The sequence below is a fragment of the Stegostoma tigrinum genome, chromosome 29 (genome assembly GCF_030684315.1).
Source record: "Stegostoma tigrinum isolate sSteTig4 chromosome 29, sSteTig4.hap1, whole genome shotgun sequence".
Taxonomy (NCBI): domain Eukaryota; kingdom Metazoa; phylum Chordata; class Chondrichthyes; order Orectolobiformes; family Stegostomatidae; genus Stegostoma; species Stegostoma tigrinum.
The window spans coordinates 44,915,398-44,934,943 of NC_081382.1; the positions used below are offsets into that span (position 1 = coordinate 44,915,398).

General features: G+C 46.4%; 1 protein-coding gene across 6 annotated transcripts in view; it reads right to left on the reverse strand.

Annotated features, from left to right (window-relative positions):
* Positions 1 to 19,546, reverse strand: part of LOC125465324 (retinoic acid receptor RXR-alpha-A) — a 120,243-nt gene that overhangs the window by 60,916 nt on the left and 39,781 nt on the right. For 3 of the 6 annotated variants that reach the window (XM_059638174.1, XM_059638173.1, XM_048558644.1), the window contains exons 2-3: positions 19,332 to 19,445; positions 4,846 to 5,111 (exon numbers count right to left, since the gene is read on the reverse strand). In XM_059638174.1, coding sequence (XP_059494157.1) covers positions 4,846 to 5,085 — 240 coding nt within the window. In that variant the 5' untranslated portion in view covers positions 5,086 to 5,111; positions 19,332 to 19,445. The remainder of the gene's footprint in view (positions 1 to 4,845; positions 5,112 to 19,331; positions 19,446 to 19,546) is intronic. The other 3 variants (XM_048558648.2, XM_048558646.1, XM_048558645.2) reach the window with 1 other exon arrangement.

Here is a 19,546-nt window from a genome sequence, read left to right on the forward strand (position 1 = left end):
TATAACACTGGGGTACAGTACCAGTCGGGGACGGGGTCTGTCCCTGTACAGCACTGGGGTACAGTACCAGTGGGGACGGGTCTGTCACTGTATACCACTGGTGTGCAGTACCGGTGGGGACGGATCTCTCACTGTATAACTCTGGGGACAGACCTGACCCCACCAGTACTGTACCCCAGTGTTATACTGAGACAGACCTGTCCCCCAGCGGTACTGTACCCCAGTGTTATACAGAGACAGACCTGTCCCCCACCGGTACTGTACCCCAGTGTTATACAGAGACAGACCTGTCCCCCACCGGTACTGTACCCCAGTGTCATACAGTGACAGACCTGTCCCCACTGGTACTGTGCCCCAGTGTTATACAGGGACAGGCCTGTCCCCACCGGTACTGTACCCCAGTGTTATACAGGTACAGACCTGTCCCCGCCGGTACTGTACCCCAGTGTTACACAGAGACAGACCTGTCCCCCACCAGTACTGTACTCCAGTGTTATACAGTGACAGACCTGTCCCCCACCGGTACTGTACCCCAGTGTTATACAGGGACAGACCTGTCCCCACTGGTACTGTACCTCAGTGTTATACAGTGACAGACCTGTCCCCACCAGTACTGTACCCCAGTGTTATACAGAGACAGACCTGTCCCCCAGCGGTACTGTACCCCAGTGTTATATAGTGACAGGCGTGTCCCCCAGCGGTATTGTACCCCAGTGTTATACAGAGACAGACCTGTCCCCCAGCGGTACTGTACCCCAGTGTTATACAGGGACAGGCCTGTCCCCACCGGTACTGTACCCCAGTGTTGTACAGGGACAGATCTGTCCCACACTGGTACTGTATCCCAGTGTTGCACAGTGACAGACCTGTCCCCCACCGGTACTGTACCCCAGTGTTATACAGGGATAGACCTGTCCCCACTGGTACTGTATCCCAGTGTTATACAGCGACAGACCTGTCCCCCACACGGTACTGTACCCCAGAGTTATACAGTGAGAGATCCGTCCCCACCAGTACTGCACACCAGTGTTTTACAGAGACAGACCTGTCCCCCACTGGTACTGTACCCCAGTGTTATACAGTGACAGACCCCGTCCCCGACTGGAACTGTACCCCAGTGTTACACAGTGACAGACCTGTCCCCACCGGTACTGTACCCCAGTGTTATACAGAGACAGACCTGTCCCCCAGCGGTACTGTACCCCAGTGTTATATAGTGACAGGCGTGTCCCCCAGCAGTACTGTACCCCAGTGTTATATAGCGACAGACCAGTCCCCACAGGTACTGTACCCCAGTGTTACACAGTGACAGACTTGTACCCCAGTGTTATACAGAGACAGACCTGTCCCCCAGCGGTACTGTACCCCAGTGTTATACAGAGACAGACCTGTCCCCCAGCGGTACTGTACCCCAGTGTTATATAGTGACAGGCGTGTCCCCCACCGGTACTGTACCCCAGTGTTATAGAGCGACAGACCAGTCCCCACCGGTACTGTACCCCAGTGTTTTACAGAGACAGACCTGTCCCCCACTGGTACTGTACCCCAGTGTTATACAGTGACAGACCCCGTCCCCGACTGGAACTGTACCCCAGTGTTACACAGTGACAGACCTGTCCCCACCGGTACTGTACCCCAGTGTTATGCAGGGACAGACCTGTCCCCACTGGTACTGTACCCCAGTCTGCACAGGGACAGACCCCGTCCCCGACTGGTACTGTACCCCAGTGTTATACAGGGACAGACCTGTCCCCACTGGTACTGTACCCCAGTGTTATACTGTGACAGACCCGTCCCCACCACGGCAAAGAACAGCAGATGCTGGAAATTTGAAACAAAAACACAAATTACTGGAGAAACTCAGCAGGTCTATCAGCATGTGAGGAGACTGAAAAAGAGTTAACACTGACTTGAAGCATTGACTCTTCTTTCTTCCTACAGACACTTTCAAAGTTCAGATATTTGGGTGAAAAGACAGACACAGTTAAAGCTGAAAAGTACTGAAGTTTACACAGTCTCCTACAAACTTCCCACCCTAATGAGGACAGTGTGCACTGTGAAATGCGGTGCACGCAGTGTTGCGAGCTGGGATTGAGCAGACAGCGAGCAACACCTGCAGGCAATAAACTCACCAAGAAACAGGAAGTTCAGGCCAGGCCTGCCTGGGTGGAGACACTGGGTGACGCCAGCCAATTCATCTTCCTGATGATTAGCAGGAGGCCCTTGCAGGGACAGGCTCCTACCTCGCAGGCATACAGGAAGGCAGCTAATGAAATCCATAAGGGAGCTGTCTGAATCGGCCAAAGTGAATGGTGTTCTTGGCACAAGAACCAATCTGTGTTTATCCTGCTGACCTCATGCAGGCTTCCACATAGTCTTATGACTGTCACTCTGAATGTAATAGTTCAAGAGAGCCCAGGGAGCAAGGCAATAACAGGGGAGGAAAAAGGAGGAGATTCTGGTCCACGTTTCCCTAGCCTCTGGTTCATGGCAGACACAGCATTCCTAACTTGTCTATTTAAGCAGGAGCAGTTGCAAAGTTTCTGCAAGTTTGGGAGTAGGGACTGACTACTCCACAAACCTACGGAAGGTTACCTATTGCAACCAGATTCCTGGGCACACCCTCACTGCAGCTTGGGTCAGTAAAGTTACTGAAGGCACCCACTCTCCTCAGCTGAGTGAGTGAACTCAGGCAACACTTTGTCTTAAGTTGTCCAGAGATCAACAGAGAGGAACAGACCACAAACAACACATTTCCATACTGTTTAAACAAGATACAAAAAAATGCAATCCCTCAGAGATGTACGCAGTCTGACACCATTGTGATGATCTATCAGCTATGTTTATGTCACTGGCCTTAACGTACATTCACCTCACAGTGTCAGTTTGTTCAAAAATTAAACTAAGTAAAAAGGTTTAAGCAGTTCAGCAGAACATGCAAAACAAAACAAAAAGAATGCATCAGCTGGGGAATGTCAACTCGAGGGCAACAAAATATTCAGAGAGCAGAGGAAATCACTGCGTTTGTCAAGAATTCAGGATGGGTTAGACTAAATATAAACACAATGACCTTGACTCAGCGAGACAGAATCCATCACATACAATCTTCTAGAACAGGAGGCCATTTGGCCCATCATGTCTGCTCATATGCATGCTAACTGCACACAACCCTGCAAACATTTCCAGTGCAACTACTGATTTAATTGCCTTTTCAGTGTTGGTACTGATACTGCTTTTTGATCCAATCAGGCAGTACATTGCAGATTGCAATAACTTACTAGCTGAAACATATAATCTTCATGCATTCCTGAGCTCCATGCCAATTATCTCAGACACTGCCCTCTAAACAGTAAATCATCTCCTAACGAGATATATACTGGCCTGTATTCATGGTCCCTCACAAACTTCCAAAGGGAAGGACTGGGCATTGGTTCTGAGAGACCAACTTGGAACATTGGATGCACATAAATTAGGAGTTGCCACAGCATAACACTGTGGTACAGTACTGTAACTAAGGGTTCATACAATGACACTCGTGTCCGCACCAGTACCGTACCCCAGTGTTATACAATGACACTCCTGACCGCACCAGTACTGCACCCCAGTGTCATACAGTGACACTCCTGTCCCCACCAGTACCGTACCCCAGTGTTATACAGTGACAGACCCGTCCCCACCGCTACTTACTCAGAGAGTAATAAGGGAATGGAACGCTTTGCCTGCAACGGTAGTAGATTCGCCAACTTTAGGTACATTTAAGTCGTCATTGGATAAGCAAATGGATGTATATGGAATAATGTTGGTTAGATGGGCTTGAGGTCGGTATGACAGGTCGGCACAACATCGAGGGCCGAAGGGCCTGTACTGTGCTGTAATGTTCTATGTTCTATGTCCTGCACCCCAGTGTTATACAGTGACAAACCCATCCCCACTGGTACTGTACCCCAGTGTTATACAGTGGCAGACCTGTCCCCCACCAGTAATGTACCCCGGTGTTATACTGGACCATGTACTGTGCTTTCCCCAGTTTAACTATGTTCGTGCAGAAGTCTGACTCTTCTCATCTCCACGAAATGGCAGCGACTATGGCAGCAGGAAGAGGAAGTTAGGTTGGAACCAGTGAGGTGGGTGTAACCTCAGAAAGGAAGCGCCTCTGCCAAGAATTTCCTGCACGTTCAGAAACTGTGTTAATGAAATAACCCGTGGTACTTTCAGATCAGGAAATGACACACTTAGAGCTATATCAGGCAAGGTATAATGTTTGTCTCATGCACTTGAACCCAGTCAGGAGACTCACGTCAGGAGTTTCCCAACGAGAACATCCTATTCACTGTTTCACCATTGTACTGCAAAGATATTAGAAAACCTGGTTTTTGTTTTTAAATTAGCAAAATCTTTACAAAAAAGGAGTTTCTAACTTCTATCCAGTTACTGAGTTCAGGTGATTTAGAGCCAAGCACTGCACGAGATTAAAAAAAAATCCATCCCACACTTGCAATTTCTACTCTGCACATTGCCAACATCAGCACAGCCGTCAATGTCCTCCACAATCCTGATCATACCTTGAGGATGGAGAGGAAGTAACTATCGCAGTCAACCTCAGTGTCACCCCGCGTCGGAACAAGCATCAGCCAGGATTGCCTTCATTATTCTCATTGTAAATTAGTATTTATTTGCTTTCAGGAGCCCACTCCTGCTGCATTCAAATCATTTCAACACCCCTTCTGGTTGTTTTGGCAACGTTATCATAATAACAGTTCCTCACTCAGTGAATTAATTCTGCTCTCATTAATTGTACCTCCACTAGCTGGAGAGACTGAGGAACAAAGCTGTTCACAGACGTACCTGTGGACTCTGCCCTCCATAGCCCATGCCATGAGATGAAGGGATGGAAATTGTGTGGGGTCCCAGAGGTGAGCTGATAACTGAGAAGGGAGAGCTCAGTCCATTCACTGGAGAGTTCAAAGTGCTTATTGGTGAATGTAGCTGTCCAGGGGAGTTGACGGTGGGGCTGACCCCAGAGCCCATCATCTGGGGGTGAAGAGAAGGTGCATTCATCGCTGCTCCGTCGGAATCACAATTCATTGATACACTCAGTCAGGAACCAGAGTCTGAGAAAAGAAAAGGTCAAATTTTAAAGTGCTGAATTAACACATAACATCATCTTTGTAATACAGTTCAATATCCCTTAATACTGGGAGGAGTCACACCGAGACACTGGATCAATATCCTATCATAAAGGAACAAAGTATATTAACAGATAGCACCACCCTGTAATTCAGGAGCTACATACTACACAGTTATGGCGGGATATCCAACTGTCAAAGGCATCACAGCCAGGCCTGAACAGGTTGAGACAGTGCCCCAATGTGGCAGTCACTTTAGGAGAGAGTGACAGAGAAATGAGTACGACGATGGGATCCCAGGATGATTTAAGTCTATTCAGAAACCCAGACTTCAATTTAAGGGATTTGTTTTTCAGACTCAGAACCATCAGGAACAGGATGACATGCACATACTGTGTAACACAACAAAACAGAACAAGAGGATTTCAATAGCCTAAGGCCAGGAGTTGGAGAGACTATACATATGCACTCCTATACTTTCAGGGCTCAGCAAGTGGCCACTGTTATAGGTTCAGTACAGGCAGAGAGCTGCGTGGATGGGCGGCAGCACTGTTAGAGGGTTAACACTGACATTCCCTAACTTTATTTTACGTAGGAGGGAGGTTTTTACTGTTGCTTTTATCAATATCACTGAAAGAGTCACTCTGGTCTTTACATGTCTCTATGGAGCTTACTATTTGCAAAAGTGGCCAGTGCATTTTATACATTGAAATCTTAACTTTACTTCATACATATAATTGTTATTGATGAATTTACTCTTGGCGGAGATAATGGCTAAGAGGGTCAGGATGGAAAATGGATCTGATGTTGAAACTCAGCCTTAACCTTTCTGAATAGCTCTATAGACTCGCTGCCTGAATGGCCTCCTCCAGCAGCAGTTACCATCTCTGTTCACACAGAAAAGCCTGTTATCCTGTTACAGCCCCATAGCCCACCAGGCTACTCAGTTACCCCCATTCCTTCCACCAACACAGACAGACACAGACACACACACACATGCACAAAACTGCTCATGCCATGAAACTATGCAGAGGGAATCAAGATGATCATCAACAACATCCAATCACTGACCTCACCACTCCCTGACTGTTCAAGCTGCCCAATGCTCTCCCACTCCAGACTCTTCCAAAAATCTACTAATTTCCCATTTGATGCTCTAGGTGTCTATGAAGAAGCAACAATAAAGGATGAATCTTTCTGAACAATGAGGAAAATGAAAAGGAAATTTACTTTTGTCTCCAGTTTCAAATGTCAGACAGGCATTAGATTCCACACACTGTGCAGCTTGAGCCAGAATAACCGATGGAATTTTTCTGGCTATTTTGAAGTGTTCAATGTGCCACAGAACAATCCGTTGGAGGAGATTACAGTAACCTCCTGCAGAGAGGCTGGGAATATCAGATTACAGAGCTCCAGACAGGCTCCCAAACCGCCCACGCTACCAGCCATCAGCAAAGAAACAGGAGAGCGAGTGTTGACATAAACTTGGCAGGGCCAGTAGCTCAGGACCACCGGGAATAAGGGTGGGGGTTAGGTGAGGGGAGGTGAGGAAACATGTCCAACAAGACTGTGAAATCAACTGCCTTTGCAAGAATAATCACTGCACCACCAGCCCCTCAGAAAGCTGCCACCGAATTTCAAGCGAGAAAGCCCAACCTACCCAAATCCTTCCCGGCATAAAGCAAGAAGACAAGAAGAGCTTTGTAAAACCTGTCGTCCTCAGCTCTGCGCAACCACAGCTGACAGGTGATGAGAAGATTAAAGTCTTGAGGGAAGCCAACAATTCAGGTTCTGATGAGTTTGATAGATTCTCGACAAGCCTAAAGGCATCTCCTCAAATCCTGCATTATCCAAGTAATCTCCAAGCCCATCTGGGAGTGGTGATGGAAACTGCAGAACTAATATTTAATAATTGGCACAGTGCCTCAAGATCAGACCAGATGCCAATAAACACTGAAGTCACAAATATGGTAGGATGAGAAACAGACACAGAGGTGGTCATCCTAAGTATGTCTGTCAGTATGGAGCAGTTCCAGGGTAAGCTGGCTGTGTTTTATTTCAGAAGGTTAATGTTTATAGTCTTCCTCTCCAGCTCAATCACAGAGCTTGCTGAAGGGAACGTTTTGAATCTAAGCACAGACTTCAGATGAAACATTTATATTTTGTTCTGAAATTAGCTTAAACTACAGACTCCACAGACAATAATGCTTTCTGTACCCCACATCAGGAACCAGTTATGATGATCCAATGAATTCCCAAGCAAGTGAACTGGATGAAACATCACAACCAAGCTCAAGGTTGAATCACAAAAACATCTTGTGCTTACAATAACATTTTCAACTGTACAAAACTCTGGTGCGGCCGCACTTGGAGTATTGCGCACAGATCTGGTCACCGCATTATAGGAAGGATGTGGAAGCTTTGGAAAGGGTGCAGAGGAGATTTACTAGGATGTTAATAAAATGTGAGGCTGGATGAACACAGCAGGCCAAGCAGCATCTCAGGAGCACAAAAGCTGACGTTTCGGGCCTAGACCCTTCATCAGAGAGGGGGATGGGGGGAGGGAACTGGAATAAATAGGGAGAGAGGGGGAGGCGGACCGAAGATGGAGAGTAAAGAAGATAGGTGGAGAGGGTGTAGGTGGGGAGGTAGGGAGGGGATAGGTCAGTCCAGGGAAGACGGACAGGTCAAGGAGGTGGGATGAGGTTAGTAGGTAGCTGGGGGTGCGGCTTGGGGTGGGAGGAAGGGATGGGTGAGAGGAAGAACCGGTTAGGGAGGCAGAGACAGGTTGGACTGGTTTTGGGATGCAGTGGGTGGGGGGGAAGAGCTGGGCTGGTTGTGTGGTGCAGTGGGGGGAGGGGATGAACTGGGCTGGTTTAGGGATGCAGTGGGGGAAGGGGAGATTTTGAAACTGGTGAAGTCCACATTGATACCATATGGCTGCAGGGTTCCCAGGCGGAATATGAGTTGCTGTTCCTGCAACCTTCGGGTGGCCCTTTACTAGGATGTTGCCTGGTCTGGAGGGAAGGTCTTACGAGGAAAGGCTGAGGGACTTGAGGCTGTTTTCATTCGAGAGAAGAAGGTTGAGAGGTGACTTAATTGAAACATATAAAATAATCAGAGAGTTAAATAAAGTGGATAGAGATCCTTTTTCCTAGGATGGTGACGGCGAGCACGAGGGGGCATAGCTTTAAATTGAGGGGTGAAAGATATCGGACAGATGTCGGAGGTAGTTTCTTTACTCAGAGAGTAGTAAGGGAATGGAACGCTTTGCCTGCAACGGTAGTAGATTCACCAACTTTAGGTACATTTAAGTCGTCATTGGATAAGCATATGGACGTACATGGAATAGTGTAGATTAGATGGGCTTTAGATCGGTATGACAGGTCGGCACAACATCGACGGCCGAAGGGCCTGTACTGTGCTGTGCTGTAATGTTCTGTGTTCTATGCAGTAGCTTAATGGCCCCAGGTTCCTCACAAAATTGTTCTCAAATACAAGCTGATGCTGAGCCTCCAAACTGAGGCAGAGGGGGTTTGCAGTCAGAATTCTAAATTTCAGGCTCTCAGCAGTTGAAGACACAGCATCAAGGGTGCGGTGACTAAACTGGAGATTCTCAACAGGTCAAAATTGGAGAAGCACAGAAATGTGGAGATTGCTGGAGCTACAGGAGGTTATATAGATTAGGAGGGGTGACCTCATGGAGAAACTTAAAAACCAAAAACAGAATTTCACATTTATTGCAATAAGAGAAAATCTAACAATTGTCCCTTGACATTCAAAGACATTACCCTCACTGCATTCTCCACTCCCAAAACACTAGAGCTCACAATTGATCAGAAATTGAACTTGTCCAATCATAAATACTGCAGTCAGAGGCTGGGGAGTCTGTGGTGAATCCCAGCACCCTAAAACCCGTCCACCATCTACAAGGCACATGTCAGGAGTGTGATGGAGTATTTCCCACATTCCTGCATTCCTGCAGCTCAAACAACACTCAAAAACCTCAATGTTATCCAGGACAAAGCAGTCAACTTGACTGGCACCACATCCACAATCTTCAAACACTCCTCAAACACCAACAACAACTGTGTACCATCTGCAAGATTCACAGCAGAGATTCAGCAAGGCTCCTCAGACAGCACCTTCTGGATCCACATCTGCATTACCTAGAAGAACAGGGGTAGCAGATACATGGAAACATCATCACCAGCAGGCTCTCCTCCAAATCACTCACCATCCTGACTCACAATATATATCATTCCTTTACTGTCACTGGATCAAAAACTGTGGGTTTACCTACCGCATATAAACTGTAGCACTTAAAGAGACAGCTCAACATAACTTTCTCCTGGGTAATCAGGAATGGGCAATAAATGCTCCTACTCAATGACATCCACATTCCATGAATTAATAAATGTTAAATATATATTACCTACCATCTTCTCCCTCTTCCAGTATCTCCTCCAACTTGCAAACACACTGAAGATCCCTACGTTTCTCCAAATCTAGCTACATATCAACCTCTGATTTTAATTACCTACAATCTGATTTTCACTCCATGAAATATCTTGGGGCATTTCACATCATTCAAGGTATTGCAAGTATGCTTGAGGCAAAAGCTTCACAAGTTAAACTTTTGTTCAAGGCAGTTCCTGGTAACATGGAGCTACGCAGCCAGTGAGATAAACAGCCAAAATCAGAGCACAGAGGTTGCCCTGGCAGTGTGTGTGGAACCTCCCTCTGGACTCTTGCCTCTTGTTTATTACTTGAAGTGTAAACAGGGTAACTTTAACACAATTAGTGGAAGCTTCAAAAACCTGTATCTGGTTCCACATCATTGATCTGCACCACTGAGGGCCGTGTTTAATTGGATCATTAAATTCATAACAATGTTTTAAATAGGGAAGCACATTTAGGGAACTTCTTTATATCATGATCAGAAAGCTCAATGTGGGAAAGAAAAAGAATGACCGCAGATCACTTGAATGAATGCCGTCGTCATTTTAATTGTAGTCTGGCAGTTATGCAAAGTTTCTTCAACAGAGAGAGGAGACAAGGGGAAGAGGGTGTGAGAAGGCAGATGAGACGGAGACTGGGAGAGGAGAAAAGCAAGGGAGGGACAGAGGGGTGGCAGTGGAGAGAAGGGGCAATGGAGAGAAGGGGAGAGGGTGGTGAGAGAAGGGAAAGGGGTGCAGCATGAAGTGACTAGAAGGGAGGTGAACGATGGTTCTAGACTGGGATGTGAACATACAGCCTTTTAACTGGGGCATGACAGATTGACTGAAATCAGCATTGACCCAGCTTTCCAAAGCCACCCTGCTCTAGGTTTGTGCGCTTTCCTCTCGTGCTTAGCCGCGGCCCAATTGCAGACTGTCAGCTAAGCTTGTTTCACAGCAAAGTCCCAGAACTGCTGAGCACAGGAATGACAAACTCACCCCTTGCACATAATAAACCCCCCTGTTTCTTCAGTCCCTGGGGCTGGGGTCAGGAGTTCACATCTCTCAGTTCAGCTCAAGATTTTCGACCTCCCAGCCCCTTGTTAGAAAGCAGCCACTGTTCATCTTGGACGTTCTCAGTCAGAAAAGGCTCTTATCCCTGAAGACCTTTTCACAAATATGCCATGCCCCAAAGCATGTCACCATCAATCATCGAAGTGTTTCACAGTATAGTCACCGTTGTATCATAGGGAACATGGCAAATAATGTTTACAGCGCACCCCAACAAATAGTTCACCAAGCCAGTTATATTTTGCTGCTTTTAATTAAGGAATAATTACCAATCAAGTCACCAGAGAGGCCACTGCAGCCAGTCCGGTCCCATCGAAAGATGGCATATTACACACAGCAGGACTCTCAAGGGTGTGGCACTGACCTTCCAACAGTGCGGCATTCCCCCATTACTGACTCTCTGACACGGCAAAAGACCATAAGATATGGCAGCAGAAGGGCCATTCAGCCCATTGAGTATGCTTTGCCATTTAATAAGATCATTGTTCAATTCCACATCCCTGCATGTGCCCCATTACCTCAACTTCCTTACTAATTAAATGCAGATCTATCTCAAAGAAACTTGAATGACTCACCCGCTACAGCCATAGAGTCACAGAGTCATAGGTACATACAGCACAGAAAGGGATCCTTCAGACCAAATCATCCATGTCGACCAAATATCCTCGATAAATCTAGTCCCACTTGCCTGCATTTGGCCCATGTCCCTCTAAACCCTTCCTGTTCATGTACCCATCCAGGTGCCTTTTAAATGCTGTAATTGTACCAGCCTCCACACTTCCTCTGGCAGCTTGTTCCACCTATGCACCACTCTCTGTGTGGAAAAGTTGCCCCTTAGTTCCCTTTTAAATCATGCACCCTTCCTTTTCCTTTCTGTCCCCTCTAGTTTTGGACTCCCCCACCTCAGGGAAATAAATCTGTCTACTTACCCGATGCATGCCCTTCATGATTCTACAAACCTCACCCCTCAGCCTCCGACACTGCAGGGAAAATAGCCCCAGTACATTCAGCCTCTCCCTGTAGCTCAAAACCTCCAACCCTGGCAACATTCTTGTAAATCTTTCCTGAACCCTCGCAAGTTTCTCAACATAATTTTATAGCAGGGAGATGAGACTTGCAGGAGAGGAGTTATAAGGAGGTGGTCACACCCAAGGTACAGGAAAAAGGTAGCTGGGTGACTGTCAAGAGGGAAAAGGGAATAGGCAGGACGGTGCAGGGATTTCCCCCGTGGCCATTCCCCTCAATAATAAGAATATCGTTCTGGATATTGTTGGGGAGATGACCTAGTGGACGGCCATAGTGGACAGGTCTCTGGCACTGAGCATGGCCCTGTGGCACAGAAGGGAAGGGGGGAGAATAGGAGAGAAATCATAGTGGGGGGTTCAATAGTAAGAGGCACAGACAGGTGGTTCTGTGGACACGAACGAGACGAACAGATAGTATGTTGCCTCCCAGGTGTCTGGGTGCATGATGTCTCAGGTCGTGTCTTCAAGATCCTTAAAGGGGAGGGGGCAACCAGCAGGGATGGTACACATCGGTACCAATGACACAGGTAGAAAGAGGACAGAGAATGTGAAAAACGAGTCCAGGGAGTTAGGTTGGAAGCTGAAGTCCAGGACAAGCAGATAGTTATGTCTGGATTACTACCAGTGCCACATGATAACGAGACAAGAAATAGGGAGAGAGTGCAGCTAAACACGTGGCTACAGGGCTGGTGTAGGAGGCAGGGCTTCCATTTTGTGGATAATTGGAGCACATTCTAGGGAAGGTGGGACCTGTACAGGAAGGACAGGTTGCAGCTGAACCAGAGGGGCACAAATATCCTGGGAGGGAGGTTTGTTCGAGCTACACAGGATGGTTTAAACTAGATTGGCAGGGGGTGGGGAACTGGATTTGTAATTCAGAGGATGAGGTATTCAGCCTTCCAATGGACACAACAGGGAGTGAGGTGGTTTATAAAGAAATGCAGTCGATGGAGCATAATTGTGGACACAGAGATAGTTTGAGGTGTGTATACTTCTAGCATTGAAGTATCAGAAATAAGGCGGATGAAGAGAGTTGTGAGAGCGTGGAATGCGTTGCCAGCAGCAGTTGTGGAAGCAAGGTCATTGGGGTCATTTAAGAGACTGCTGGACGTGTATATGGTCACAGAAATTTGAGGGTGCATACATGAGGATCAATGGTCGGCACAACATTGTGGGCTGAAGGGCCTGTTCTGTGCTGTACTGTTCTATGTTCTATGTTCTATGTTCTAACTTAGAGCATGGGTCTGTACTTGGAACTATGATGTTGTGGCCATTACAGAAACTTGGGTAACTCAGGGACAGGAATGGTTGTTGGAAGTTCCAGGATTTCGATGCTTTAAAAGAAACAGGAAGGTAAAAGAGGTGGCGGCATGGCATTGCTCATCAGGGCTAATATAGCAGCTACTGAAAGGCAGTTTGAGAATGAAACGCCTACATAACAAGAAAAGAGCAGTCACTTTGTTGGGGGATTTTTACAGACCCCCTATTAGTTGCAGAGAAGTGGAGGAGCGGATTGGGAGGCAGATACTGGGAAGGTGCAGGAGTCACAGGGTTGTGGTCATGGGTGACTTCAACTTTCCAAATATTGATTGGAAACATTTTAGTTGTAATAGTTTAAATGGGGCGGATTTTGTCCGATGCATTCAAGAAGGATTCCTGACTTGATATGTAGATAGACCAATACAAGGAGAGGCCACCTTGGATTTGGTGCTTAGCAATGAACCGGGCCAGGTTTTAGCCCTGTTGGTAGGAGAGCATTTTGGCAGTAGCAATCGTAACTCTGTTACTTTTACAATAGTCATGAAAAGGATAGGTACATACAGCAGGGTAAGGTTTATAACTGGGGGGAAGGGTAATTATAATTCTGTTAGGCAAGAACTGGGTAACATAAAATGGGAACAGATGTTGTCAGGGAAGAACAGTATTGAAATATGGAGATTGTTTAAGGAATGCATACTGCGTGTGCTCGATATGTTTGTCCCTAGCAGGCAGGGGAGATGCGGTCGAGTGAGGGAGCCTTGGTTCTCGAGAGAGAGGTCGAACAACTAGTTAAGAGGAAGGAGGATGCTAATGCAAGGTTTAGGAAACAAGGATCGGAAAAGGCTCCAGAGGAGTAGAAGTTAGCCAGGAAGAAGCTGAAGAAAGGGCTTAGGAGAGCTTTAAGGGGGCATGAGAAAACCTTGGCAGATAGGATCAAGGAAAATTCCGAGGCTTTTTACACACACGTGAGGAATAGGGGAATGACCAGAGTAAGGGTAGGGCTGATCAAGGATTGTAAAGGGAATTTGTGCATGGAGCCTAAAGAGGTAGGAGAGGTTCTTAATGACTAAGTTTCTTCCGTATTCACAACTGAGAGGGACCTCATTATAAGGAGGACAGTGTGAAACAGGCTGGCAGGCTACAGGAGGTCGATGTTAGGAAGTAGGATGTACTAGGAGTTTGGAGGAACTTGAACATAGATAAGTCCCCTTGGCCTGATGGGATTTATCCAAGGATTCTATGAGAAGCGAGGGACGAGATTGCAGGACCTTGGGTGATGGTCTTTTTGTCCTCACTGTCCACAGGTATAGTGTCGGAAGATTGGAGAGTGGCAAACGTCATTCCCTTGTTCAAAGAAAGGAATAGGGATAACCCCAGAAATTACAGGCCAGTTAGTCTTACATCTGTGGTGGGCAAATTATTGGAAAGGGCTCTGAGAGACGAGATCTTTGATCAATTGGAAAGGCACGGTTTGATTTGCAATAGTCAGCATGGATTTGTGAGGGGTAGATCATGCCTCACAAACCTTACTGAGTTCTTTTGAAAAGGTGACCAAACACGTGGATGAAGGTAGAGCAGTGGATGGTATACATGAATTTAAGTAAGGCATTTGATAAGGTTCCCCATGGTGGGCTCATGCAGAAGGTAAGGAGGCATGGGATAGGGGGAAATAATGGATTCAGAATTGGCTGACCCTTAGAAGACAAAGGATGGTAGTGGACGGAAAATATTCAACATGGTGCTCAGTTACGAGTGGTGTACCACAAGGATCTGTTCTCAGTCCTCTCCTATTTGTGTTTTTTGTAAATGATTTGAATGAAGGGGTGAAAGGTGGATTAGTAAGTTCACGAAGGTGGATCGCATTGTGGACAGTGCGGAGGGCTGTCCTCGGTTACAAAGGGACATTGACAGAATGCAGAGCTGAGCTGAGAAGTGGCAGATGGCATTTAACCCTGAAAAGTGTGAGGTGATTCATTCTAGAAGGACAAACTTGAAAGCAGAATACAGGGTTAATGGAAAGATTCTTGGCAGTGTGGAAGAGCAGAGGAATCTTGGAGTTCATGTCCACACTTCCCTGAAAGCTGCCACCTAGGTGGATAGAATTGTTAAGAAGGCGTATGGTGTGTTAGCTTTCATTAATAGAGGGATTGAGTTCAAGAGCTGCTCCAGCTATACAAAAGCCTGGTTCAGCCACATCTGGAGTATTGTGTCCAGTTCTCATTGCAGAAAAGATGTGCAAGCATTGGCAAAGGTGCACAGGAGATTTACCAGGATGTTGCCTGGAAAAGAGGGAAGGTCTTACGATGAAAGGTGAAGAGAGCTTGGGCTTTTCTCTTTAGAACGATGATGTTTGGATGGTGACTTAATAGAGGTGTACAAAATGATCAGTGGTATAGATAGAGTGGATAGCCAGAGATATATTCCTAGGGTGGAGGTAGCTATTACGGGGGGGCATAGTTTTAAGTGAGTGGAGGTAGATGTAGTGGAGATGTCAGAGGTAGGTTCTTTACTCAGAGAGTGGTGGGACGTGGAATGCGTTGCCGGAGAGGGTAGTGGAGTCAGCCTCATTAGGGGCATTTAAGCGGCTATTACATAGGCATATGGATGATAGTGTAAGGCAGGGGTGGAGGTTGGTTGGACCTTAGGATTCGGCACAGCATCGTGGGCCGAAGGGCCTGTACTGTGCTGTTCTATGTTGTCCTAATATCCCAATCGTGGCCTAACCAATGTCCTATACAGTGCAACGTGACCTTCCACCTCCTGTATTCAATGCACTGACCAATATACTAAACACCTCCTTCCCTATCCTGTCTACCTGCAACTGCATTTTCTGGGAAGTTCACTTGCCCTCCAAGGTCTCTTTGTTTAGCAACATTCCCCAAGACAATACCATCAAGCATACAAATCCTACCCTCATGTGCCTTTCTAAAATGCAGCACCTCACATTCACCTAAATTAAACTCCATCTGCCACTCCTTGGCCCATTGGCCCATCTGATCAAGGTCTCATTGTACACTGTGGTAACCTTCTTCACTGCCTACTACACCTCCAACTTTGGTGTCATCTGCAAACTTACTGACCGTACCTCCTATGTTCACATCTAGATCATTTATATAAATTACAAAAAGCAGTGGACCCATCACCAAGTCTTGTGGCAAACTGTTGGTCACAGGCCTCCAGTCTGAAAAGCAACCCACAAACACCACCTTCTGTCTTCTACCTTTGAGCCAGTTCTGCATCCAAATAGCTAGTTCTCCCTCGCTTCAGTGTGATCTAACCTTGCTAAGCAGTCTACCATGAGGAACCTTGTCAAACGCCTTACTATACAGATCACGTCCACCGCTCTGCCCTCATCAGTCATCTTTGTTACTTCTCCAAAAAATTCAAACAAATTATGAAGACACAATTTCCCATGTCCCTAATCAGTCCTTGCCTTTCCAAATGCATGTAAATCCTGTCCCTTAGGATCCCTCCAACAACTTGCCCTCCACCGATATCAGGCTCAATGGTCTACAGTTCCCTGGCCTTTCCGAAATAGTGACACCACATTAGCCAACCTCTAGTCTTCAGCAACTCACCTGTGGCTATTGATGATACAAATATATCAACAACAGGCTCAGCAAAGTCTTTCCTAGCTTCCCACAGAGTTCTAGGGTACATTAGCTTGTCCTGGGCTTTTTTATGCATTTTAAGATGTTCAGCATGTTCTCTTCTGTAATATGCACATTTTTCAAAATGTCACTATTTATTTCCCCACATCCTCTATCTTCCATGTCCTTCTCCACAGTAAACATTGATGCAAAATACTTGTTTAGTATCTCGCCCATCCCCTACGATTCCTAACATAGGTGGCCTTGCTGATCTTTATGGGCATTCTGCATAAAGAATCCCACAGATTCACTTCCCTCAGAGAACTGCATTAGATCCTAAATGGTCTCAACAAGGTGGACATAGAGGGGTTGCTTCAGCTTGTGGGTCAGTCCAGAACAAGAGAACACTTTTAAAATTAGCAGTGACTCTTTTCAGACAAAGATGTGGTAAGAGTTTTTCTCAGAGGGTTGTGAGGCTCTGGAGCACTCTATCTCAAAGGTGGTGGCAATAGGATCATCAAATATCTTTAAGGCCATGGTAGATAGATTCTTGCCAGGCAGGAGTATCAAAGATTAAAATTCTGTCTAATCAGCCACGATGAGTCATTGCAGTGTATCAAGGAAATGGTATACATTGCTGTGACTGCATCTGTGGTGGAAGGAATGAATGTTTAAGGTGTTAGATGAGGGACCAATCAAGTGGGGTCCTTGTCCTGGATGGTGCCAAGTGTCGTGTTTGGGCTGCACACTTCCAGGCAATCTGGGGGTATTCCATCACACTCCACGACTGTGTCTTTTAGATGGTGGGCACACTATGGCAGAACAGGAATTGAATAACTCGATACAGGATTCCCAGACTCCAATCTGCTGTTGTAGCCACAAGTGCTTAGACAGCAATTCCAATTCAGTTTCTGGTAATCTCCAGGCTGCTGTTAGTTTTGAGGGGGGCTCAGTGATGGTCCTGCCATTGAATGTCAAGAGGCAATGGTTAGATTCTCTTTTGTTGGAGGTGGTCATTGCTTGATATTCGCATGGCACTGATATTATCTACCACTGGTCAGCTCAAGCCTGGATACTGTCCAGGTCCTGCTGCATTTGAACAGAGACTGTTTTAGTATCTGGGAGTTGTGAACAGTGCTAAACATTATGCAAGCATCCCTAAGAAGTGGGAGAGGTCGTTGCTAAAGCAGCTGAAGATGGTTCAGGCCTGTGAGTCTACCTGAGGGACTGCTATTGATATGTTCTAAAGTGGAGATGACTGACGTCCAACAACCAAAATCATCTTCCTCTGTACCAGCTGTGTCTCCAATCAGCAAAGAGTTTTCCCCATAATACCCACTGACTCCAGTTTTGACAGGGCTCCTGCATGCCACACACAGTCAAACGCTGCCTTGGTGTTAAGGCACCTACTCTCGTCTCACCTCACGGGTTCAACTCTTTTGTCAATGTTTGACCAAGGCTGTAATGAGGTCAGGAGTTCAGTGGCTCTTGTGGAATCCAAACTAAGTGTCAGAGCACAGGTGTTGATGAGTAAATGCTGCTTGATAGCACGGCTGAGATACCTGCCATTGCACTACTGATAATCAAGGGTAGACCGATAATGGGGTGGTAATTGGCCAAGGCACATTTTGCCTGCTCTTCATGCAGAGGGCATATCTGGGCAATTTCTCACAATTTCAGGTAGATACCTGTCTTGTTACTGTACAGGAGCAGATGATCTAGGGGAGTCTTTTAGTTCTGGGGTACATGTCTTTAGTACAATTGCTGGCACCCATGATGCTGGAGATTAATGTTCCTCAAAGCTGCATTTGCACAGCCATTGCAAGGTTCACTGCACAGCGATCAGCATCAGCACAGCAATCTTTGAATTGGGTTCCAGTTCCAGAAAGCACTGCCAGGCACAGGCCTTGAGGCCTGTGCAGCCGGAAATAAAATTAGAGGGGATGTTACTAGGGATCTCAGGGGAGATTCTTCTGGTTAAAGTTAGGAGGGGCAACAAATACTGGCTTTAACATTGTTGCCCACATTCCAGTGATAACATCCTGTAGTCGATAAGCAGAAATTCAGTTTACATGACATTCTTTTCATCCTTTTCCCTGGCATCTGTTGGAGACTAAACCGAACCACTCACAACCCTGGTGACCAAGATCAGTTCATTCACTAATCAACCAGACAGTATATTTCCACCTGGATAACAGCACCAGTACCTGTCTTCTCTCCTGTGCTGCTGAAGTCTTCATCCATATCCTTGTTACCTGTTCCAAAGTGGTCCTGCTGGGATCCCATATTCCTCCCTTGCTAAGTTCCGCTGACTGTGTCTTAACTCACTTTAAATCCCATTCATTCCCCATATGTTCACATTGGCTTCCAGTTAATTGATTTTAAAATGTTCAAAGAGAGGCTGGTATCATGGTAATGTAATGGGTGTAGTAATCCAGTACGTAATGCTGACGCTCCAGGAAAGAGATAATAGGAACTGCAGATGCTGGAGAGTCTGAGATAACAAAGTGTGGAGCTGGATGAACACAGGAGGCCAAGCAGCATCTTCACAGCAGGAAAGCTGATGTTTTGGGCCTAGACCCTTCATCAGGAAAAAAAAGGTCTAGGCCCAAAATGTCAGCTTTCTTGCTCCTAAGATGCTGCTTGGCCTGCTGTGTTCATCCAGCTCTACACCTTGTTATCTCTAATGTTCTGAGAACATGGGTTGAAATCAATTACTGAAAAGCTGGCCTAATGGCAACCATGAAACCACTGCTGACTGTCATAAAATCCCTTCTGATACATTAAGATCCTTCAGAGAAGGAAATGTGCTGTCCTTACCTGCTCTGGCCTACATGCAACTTCCAGATCCACAGCAATGCGGTTGATTTTTAACTGTCCTCTGGGCAATTAGGAATGACAACAAATGCTGGGCCAACCAGAGACACCTTTGTCCTAAGAACGAATAAAAAAAAACCTGCTTATTTGCAATTCGCCCTCTTTAACTTCCTGCAGTCCCACAGGCTCTGGTATCTCTGCACTCCCTAATTCTGGCC